The following is a 9,645-nucleotide window of genomic DNA, read 5'->3' on the forward strand; positions in this document are numbered from 1 at the left end:
TGGACAACAACAGCATCCACGTTGTTCCTTTCAATGTTTCATGCAAATACAAACAGAAAGCTGTTAGGCTTTAGGGCTAAAAAGTCATACAAGGAGTATGCACAATAACACAACCGCTCCCAATAAATACCAACACAAGCCTGCAACTCTCAAAGCAAATGTCAAATCCATACCTTGATACTCAGGTAGTTGTCACAGCTCCTTGACTTCGCTCTGGAGTGCATTTTGCTAAGTGACAACATTTAGGCACCTAAGCAAAATACCAGAACTTTTAATGAAGAACTGAGTAGAGTCAAATCCACACAGTACAATCCAGTGGTTGAGCAGCCCTGTGCTTCCCTATCAGCAGCTCCATTTCCAGCACTGGTGTTCTGTGGCAGCTGGAGCCGTCTAAACTCCTGCTGGGGCGTGAGAGAAGCAGCACGCTGGCGTCCCCGTCACTCACCCAACCCTCCCTTCAAAATAACCTCACACCCCCAGCCCTGTGCCTCTCTGCTGAAAGCCTCTCTCAGCTGGATAAATGCATAGCACTGCAACTCATCATTCAGAAAACACACACACACTACCTGCTCTGAACCCCCCCCCCTCCCCCCCCCTCCCCCCCCCCCCCCCCCCACACACACACTTGCTCAGAGTCCCAAACACTACACCCAGCAGGGGTCGGACTCTGACTAACTCCTCTCTGGCACACTGACCCCTTGCACCCTTACCTCCACAAGCAGCTCCCCACACCCCTCATGACCACAATGGGCTCTCTTTTGTCCCGACAATACAAATGGACTAGGGTTTCAGCTTATTCTGCGGCTTTTCAAAGGGGCAAAAAGAAAGGAAGACATCAGCACAGGATTGGTGGTTCAGGTCACTCCTGACAATAGCCTTCCCATTAAATGTAGTTAGCGGGGGAAAACCCAATCCTTTAACTGGCTCTTACAACCTTTTGACACATGTGGGAAATAAATCTGTTGCAGGAGATAAATACAAACCCCAAACCAGTGAAGTTGGCACGTTGTGTAAATCGTAAATAAAAAGAGAATAGAATGATTTGCAAATCACTGAAAAACTTTATATTTTGCAAATATTAGCTGATTTGGAATTTGATGCCTGCAACATGTTCCAAAAAAGCTGGCACAAGTGGCAAAAAAGACTGAGAAAGTTGAGAAATGCTCATCAAACACTTATTTGGAAAATCCCACAGGTGAGCAGGCTAATTGGGAACAGGTGGGTGCCATGATTGGGTATAAAAGCAGCTTCCATGAAATGCTCAGTCATTCACAAACAAGGATGGGCCGAGGGTCACCACTTTGTGAACAAATGCGTGAGCAAATTGTCCAACAGTTTAAGAACAACATTTATCAATAAGCTATTGCAAGGACTTTAGGGATTTCACCATATAAGGTCTGTAATATCATCAAAAAGTTCACAGAATCTGGAGAAATCACTGCACGTAACATTGAATGCCCGTGACCTTGGATCCCTCAGGCGGTACTGCATCAAAAAGCGACATCAGTGTCTAAAGGATATCACCACATGGGCTCAGGAACTCTTCAGAAAACCACTGTCAGTAACTACAGTTTGCCGCTACAAGTTAAAACTCTACTATGCAAAGCCAAAGCCATTCATCAACAACACCCAGAAACGCCGCTGGGTTCGCTGGATCCGAGCTCATCTAAGATGGACTGATGCAAAGTGGAAAAGTGTTCTGTGGTCTGACGAGTCCACATTTCAAATTGTTTTTGGAAACTGTGGACGTTGTGTCCTCAGGAACAAAGAGGAAAAGAACCATGCGGACTGTTATAGGCGCAAAGTTCAAAAGCCATTATCTGTGATGGTATAGGGGTGTATTAGTGCCCAAGGCATGGGTAACTTACACATCTGTGAAGGCATCATTAATGCTGAAAGGTACATACAGGTTTTGGAGCAACATATGTTGCCATGCAAGCAATGTTATCATGGACGCCCCTGCTTATTTCAGCAAGACAATGCCAAGCCACGTGTTACAACAGCCTGGCTTCATAGTAAAAGAGTGCGGGTACTAGACTGGCCTGCCTGTAGTCCAGACCTGTCTCCCAATGAAAACGTGTGCCGCATTTTGAAGCGTCAAATACCACAACGGAGACCCCGGACTGTTGAACAACTTAAGCTGTACATCAAACAAGAATGGGAAAGAATTGTATTTTCTTTTTATTTACAAATTACACAACGTGCCAACTTCACTGGTTTTGGATAACAACAATTGTTGGTGTAAAAGGAGTATTGTATATATCTATATATTGGTAGTGTCGATACCAAGGTTAGTACCATTATATAATCGATTCTAGAGTGATCACATTATTATTTTAATTTCCTCAAAATATACATTTTTATTGTTTAGGTAAATGTTTACGAACAGGGAAAAAATCCCTAGACACAGGATACATTTTGGAGCAAAAAAACAAACGAGTACCAGATAGTATTTTTTTCTTTTGTTTACTTATTTTGGTGCCATTGTTTTCGTTTTGTTGAAACAATTGCATGTCAAAAAAGAGAATAATAAAGTAGTTTAAATATTGTATTGATATTGTTAAACTGTCAATTGCACTCGCAATAAATACATAGAAAAATGCAAAGTGATCGGTATTAGAATTGGCAGCATAAAACATTGATCAAAACATGTCTAGTCTGGACAGTACACATGCACAACAAGAATGTATACTTTGCGTTAAAGATCACGTTGCTCAGACAAAGAAAGCAGTGAGTATAGGTAATTAAATTGGTTTCTATTTAGAGAGAGCCTTGTTAAAGCACTACACAATAACCAAGAAGACAGAGAGTCTGAAGCTGTGCATGTGTTGCACCACACAAACACACTATAAAACATGCATAAACATTTCAAAAACTCCATAGGAGGGAGGTATAAATACTTACTGTAATAGTGATTTTACTCTCATGTATAATCTGTATAATCTGTTGTATAAACAGAAGCAGACATACCTCACATACACATTCTACAAATATACACTCCTCCTTCTAACACAGACAACCTGTAATTTCTTTTGCCCGGGCCATTTGCAGTGGCTACACTGTCAGCAAGGGTGGACCTTTTTTTCTCTCCTCCTTTCATCCACATTAGTTTTTTCTCTCGCCTTCTTTTTAATCCTCATTTATCTAATTATGCTGAAATTGCTACACATAAGCAAAAAAATAAAAATAAAAACGTGGGTTCAAATGGGAGTCAGCAAGCATTCTAAGGTTGGGGCCCAGAACGAGAGATGCAATCATGTCCCGTCAAGGGAGCTCAAAGGATGCTCTCCATGGTGGCATTTAAATCCAAATATATAATTTTGTTGCCGGCAAGCAAAAATGCAGGCGTTCCTTTCCAGGCCACATGCTGAGAAGTTATGTTTGTGAAATCTTAAAAATGTGCTACAAAAATAAAATCAGTACTGAGCAGATGAGGACTTCAATACTGTGATTTACTGCAAATATGTGGTATTAAACAATGAAACATGCAGTATTGCTGGTTCTATGTACAATTTTATAAGCACCTTATTATGAAAAGTTCTTAAAAGTGTAACTAATTACTTTGCTATTGTACCAATAAAAAGTGTGGAAACACTTCCTCATACAGTTAAATGATAACGTGTGTTCAAACTTTTGAAAAGAAAGAGAGAGAAAGACATACACACCTTTAAAAAAGACACACACGCACACATACATTCGAACACACACACACACACACACGCAGACACAAGGACACACACATATATATATATATATATATATATTTTTTTTTTTTCAACCGAGCAGACCAGTTAGAGCCTCCTCACTCATCTTTGCACTTACATCAATTATTATCTATTAGTAATAAGTGTCTAACATTTGTGCTGTATTTACTTATCTATGTATTGATTTCAGTGTAAACGATCTGGCAGCTAAAACCTACTTTGACTGTGTTCTGATCAAATGGTGTATTGCAGTTTATTAAGGCTCCATAAAGTCTTACACTTATTTTTTTTAAAGCATTTATAAAGCTTTTAAAAGGGTAACCCAAAAAAAAAAGGGAGAGACAAAGGGATGCCATATCAGGTAACACAGTACAATATAAAACATAAACAACATCATAATTCACTGCCTAAACCAAATAAAGTTTCCACATTAGTTCCTTATAGGTAGGGATTGTGCTTTAAATTGCAAAGGGACATAAATGTCTCCTGTGTGTCCACTAGAGGAGGCTTGTGTGCCGTCTTGCCACACAGTAAACAACTTAATGTCCCATGACTTAAAGCTGTGTTTAAATACATGATGATTTATCTCTCCCAAAATAAATGTTTCTGCAGCCTTGGACACCATAATTACCAACAAGTTATGTTTCAACGCTGACAGCCACCTGAAAATCAACTTTCTCTTTCTCTCTCTCTCTCTATGCCAATATTGTTTGTGCTTCTACACAAATGAAACTTTTCCTGTTGTTTTTTCACGCGCGACTGCAAGATTTTAAAATAGCCATGTATTTTCGCAGGCTTCTGGTAAGCGTTATTTATGTGATGTGAAGAAACGATAGTCCGGTCTCTGGGGTGGCAAGCCATCTGATAAAACTATCCTGGGAACATATTAGCCAGATGTCACATGAGTTGGAGTTTTCATAATTTTTCATGCTTGTATGTCACCGTTGTGAAACCAATACCAACATGAAGGGAGGATAGAACACAGTCGCTGTTTGGTTAAGGATCTGTAGATATGTTAAAACACAGTTAGCATTTTTATTTGCGCTACATTTCAATACACTACAGTGCAGTTGTACAACATGTCATGACCTGTCAACACAGGTCATACCTTGTTTCGTTTTTTTTTGTATTATTCTATGTTTGATGTTTTAGTTCCTGGTTAGCTCTCTTATTTCTAGTTCTGACTTCCTGTTTTATTTGTTGCCCGGCAGTGACTTTATCTGAGTGCTGTTTCCCCTTACCTGCTCTTTATTGGCAAACAGTGGACTCACCGGTGCGCTGCATGGGCGGTCGCAAAAGCAAAAACTCGGACATGATGAGTTCAGGGAAGCCATGGAAAACAACTTCCGGACAGCTTCGAAGGCTTTCTGTACCACCATTCACCACCTCAGGAGGGTGAAGCAGTGCACGGTCAACACCGTATATGGTGTGGATGGTGTGCTGCCGACCTCGACTTAGGTTGTTGTGGATCGGTGGAGAGAATACTTTGAAGACCTCTTCAATCCCACCTACATGTCTTCCTATAAGGAAGCAGTGCCTGGGGAATCTGTGGTGGGCTCTCCTATTTCTGGGGCTGAGGTTGCCGACTTAGTTAAAAAGTTCCTTGGTGGCAGGGCCCTGGGTGTGGATGAGCTACGCCTTAAGACTCTGGATGCTGCAGGGCTGTCTTGGTTGACAAGACTCTGCAACATTGCGTGGACATCGGGGGTGATGCCTCTGGATTTGCAGACCGGGGTAGTGGTTCCTCTCTTTTAGAAGGAGAACCGGAGGGTGTGTTCCAACTATCGGGGGATCACACTTCTTAGCCTTCCCCGTAAGGTCTATTCAGGTGTACTGGAGAAGAGGCAAAGATGGACAGTTGAACCTCAGATTCAGGAGAAGTAGTATGGATTTCGTCCTGGTTTTGGAACTGTGGTTCAGCTCTATACTCTCAGCAGGGTACTTGAGGGTGCCTTAGAGTTTGCCCAGCCAGTCTGAATGTGCTTTGTGGACTTGGAGAAGGCATTTGACCGTGTCCCTTCGGGAAGTCCTGTGGAGAGTGCTAAGAGAATGGAGTATCGAACCGTCTGATTGTGGCTGTCCGCTCTTTGTATGATCGGTGTCAGAGCTTGGTCCGCATTGCCGGCAGTAAGTCGGACCCGTTTCCAGTGAGGGTTGGATTCCGCCAGGGCTACCCAATTCTGTTCATAACATTTATGGACATAATTTCTAGGCACAGACAGGACGTTGAGGGGATCCGGTTTGGTGGCTGTAGGATTAAGTCTCTGCTTTTTGCAGACGATGTGGTCCTGATGGCTTCATCCCGCCAGGATCTTCAGCTCTCACTGGATCAGTTCGCAGGTGAGTGTGAAGCGGCTGGCATGAAAATCCGCACATCATAGTCCAAATCCATGGTTCTCGCCCGGAAAAGGGTGGAGTGCCATCTTCGGTTTGGGGAGGAGATCTTGTCCCAAGTATGTTCAAGTACCTCAGAGTATTGTTCATGAGTGAGGGAAGTGTGGATCGTGAGATCGACAGGCGGATCGGTGTGGCATCTGCAGCGACGTGAACCCTGTATCGATCTGTCGTGGTGAAGAAGGAGCTGAGCCGGAAGGCAAAGCTCTCAATATACCAGTCTATCTACATTCCCATCTATACCTATGGTCATGAGATTTGGGTTATGACCGAAAAAACAAGATCACTTATCGAGAGGAACCAAATGACGTAGTTCGGGCATCTGGTAAGAATGTTTAGGGCACGTTTGACCGGTAGGAGGTCACGGGGAAGACCCAGGACATGTTGGGGAGACTATTTCTTCTAGTTAGCCTGGGAACGCCTCAGAATCCCCTGGGAGGAGCTAGACGAAGTGGCTGGTGAGAGGGAAGTCTGGGCTTCTCTGCTTAGGCTGCTGCCCCAGGATAAGCAGAAGAAGATGGATGGATGGATCCTGCAATCTTCCGGCTTCTAGGACGTAATGATGTAATTACGTATGTACATAACGTACATAACACATGCTTGCGCATTAGCTTTGGGTGTTGTTAGCTAACAATAGCGATTTGGATTGCTAGCATTAGCTGCCATTGAATGTATCTTCTATCATAACAACAACATGGCAACAAATAGTTTGTTTCTTCTCTTGGAAGGCTTGTGTATGTTTGCACACGTACGTACTTGTTGATGACACCAATCATTTTATGCTGGCCGGTAAAAAAATGTGTTACACAAACTTAGTAAATATAAAAAATACAGACAGTTTTAACAAATATATGTTCAGTTATACCACCAATGGTAACATAAACTGGACAGTGGTGTTTATGTTATATTTTTTGCTTTGAAAAATATAACTGTAAGCAAGTTGCAAACAGCCCAAATTCGGTACCTTTATAGACACCGACCAAATTCCGTCCATCTGTACTACTATAAAATCAAACGGTGCCATATTTTAATAAGACGAGAATAAATAATAACAACACACCACATTTATCCTTATCAGCTATCTGTTTAACAAAAAATGGGATTTTGTTATTAAACAAATTACCATTCATTATCATGAACACACAGAGAAGTACCGAAAATTGGGACCATTGAATCCCAAAATCGATTTCCAGCAACCGGGATTTGGGACCATATTGAGTTAAATGAGAAAGTTAGCAATCCTTAAATACATCTAAAAACTGAGAAATATCATCTTTGTAAAGGCAGTATTGGCCCTTGTTAATTCGTGTATGTGTTACAGTTACAATTTCGGAATTGAAAGATGCCAGGTGGGATATGTTGTGGTCATTTACAACCATGCATCTAGTTTTAAGTGGAAAGTAATGACCTGGGAAATAATGGTTGAAATGCTATTTTTTAGATTCAGATTGAAGCAAATGCCCTCTCAGATGTAAATGGGTGGGTGGTCATTTGTAATTAACCACTACACACACACACACACACGTACACGCACATACACACACACACGCACTTACACACACCAAACTGTGGAATGTAACGCCTTCCTCCTATCTCACTTCGTTGCAACCTCATAGTGCCACAAAGACCACCCATCAAAACGTCTTAATTTTTTCTAACTCCAGCACCACTTTTTTTCCTACTCCACATTGCAATAAATGCATTTTACTAGAAAAAATTCTCGACTCTAGCCTACCCAAGAAGCTGCAGACACAAGAAACAATGTGAGACAGTCTTTGTTCTACTTACAGGTCACATTTTTGAAGGATCAGAGCGGATCAGTCATCGTTTCCTTCCATCCAGCCCTTAGATCTCCCATCTCATCATGCATCCAGACACACACACACAGCTATATTGCTACTTGTGAGCCTTCACTCCTAACCACCACACACTTAAGATCCCATGTGAACCGTTCCTCCTCTGTTTTGAGCCATGACGTCAGCACCCAAATGCAAACAGCTAGGCAAACACACACGCCCTTGCTGCTCCTGATACTTTTAAACCCGATTTTTGGGGACTCTTGCAGCAATGATTGTGACACAGCTGTTGGAGCAGGAGGAGGACACCACCTGTCGTAGCCCCCCACCCTCTTCTAACTATACTATACCTTAGTTAGCCCCCCCTACTGTGTGGATGTCTCACTCCAACACAAAAGCCAGTGTTTTCTCTGAGCACACGAGCACAGGTGGCTGCAGAAGGTGCAAGGTCGAGTTACAGCGGCAGCTCCCACACTCTAAAGCCTCAAAGGGTCAAACCAGAGTTCATATACAGTATACATAGTTGGAATATTGCAGGTTATGTACTCTGTGCTAACACAAGTCTGTCAATATGCTCCTGGGAAGCAGCATGTTTTGGATTATTTCTCACACATATTCTCAGAAGGATATTAAGTGCAATGATTTTTAGCGTCCTTGCACAGACTTGCCTCAGTGCCCCTGCATGAATTAACAAGAACTTAGGATCAACCACAACTAAAAGGCTTATCTTACTAGACCTGCTGTGAATTAATAGTGCACAAAAGGGCCACCAAATTAGTAGTAGTAGTTAACGGTCGTTGACCATAATTGAACGCAAAATCAAACGAATAATAATGAGTATATATAAGAGAAAAACATGTAAAGGATCTGCACTCACCTCGAGCCAAAGTGCAGCTCTGCAGTGTCATTGTCTGGCTCTCTGGGCTGTATGACAGCTGTCTAACCAGAAGACAAGACCTACCCCCGATTCCTGTAGGAACCTGACATGTTCCATCAAACGCTCTGCCTCGGCTGGCTTGCGAAGAATCGCAATAGTAGGGCAAGGCCAAACAGAAAAAAGTTGTCCCAGCCCACCACTACCTCCACAACCCCCCCACCCCCTCAAGGCATCCCAATTCCTCGGCGGGGCGTAACCTAGTCGTTTTATCTGCGCCCATCTCCTCCTGTGTGTACACTGTGATTGGAGGCCAGGGCGGTGAAGATCAACAAGTGCCTTATTTGCCCTAACACACAGTCTTTTCCAACTCGAGCAAGGGTGCCCAAACGTTTTGCCTCCAAGGGCCAAAGAAAAAATGTGCCAATGGTCCGCGGGACAAACAGCAATTTTTTACCATGCAACAGCACCATGAGTGAGGAATTTAACCTCATACCGCCATATACACATATAAGGTAGTAGAGACTGTCAGCACGGTGTGACAGGGGTTAGTGTATGTGCCTCACAATACGAAGGTCCTGGGTTCGATCCCCGGGCTCGGGGTCTTTCTGTGTCGAGTTTGCATGTTCTCCCCGTGACTGCGTGGGTTCCTTTCGGGTACTCCGGCTACCTCCCACCGCCAAAGACATGCACCTGGGGATCGGCTGATTGGCAACACTAAATTGGCCCTAGTGTGTGAATGTTGTCTGTGCTGGCCCGTGATGAGGTGGCGACATGTCCAGGGTTTATCCCGCCTACTGCCTGAATGCAGCTGAGATAGGCTCCAGCACCCCCTGCGACCCCAAAAGGGACAAGAAAATGAATGGAGACATCACAC

General features: G+C 43.1%; 1 protein-coding gene across 2 annotated transcripts in view; it reads right to left on the reverse strand.

The window, feature by feature from the left end:
- plekhg4b (pleckstrin homology domain containing, family G (with RhoGef domain) member 4B) overlaps nucleotides 1–344 on the reverse strand; it is a 61,527-nt gene extending 61,183 nt beyond the window's left edge. For both annotated transcript variants that reach the window (XM_061954015.2, XM_061954024.2), the window contains exon 1: nucleotides 174–344. In XM_061954015.2, the coding sequence (XP_061809999.1) occupies nucleotides 174–242 (69 nt within the window). In that variant the 5' untranslated portion in view covers nucleotides 243–344. The remainder of the gene's footprint in view (nucleotides 1–173) is intronic.
- Nucleotides 345–9,645: the final 9,301 nt, after the last annotated feature.

Source organism: Nerophis lumbriciformis, linkage group LG04 (genome assembly GCF_033978685.3).
Source record: "Nerophis lumbriciformis linkage group LG04, RoL_Nlum_v2.1, whole genome shotgun sequence".
NCBI classification, from domain to species: domain Eukaryota; kingdom Metazoa; phylum Chordata; class Actinopteri; order Syngnathiformes; family Syngnathidae; genus Nerophis; species Nerophis lumbriciformis.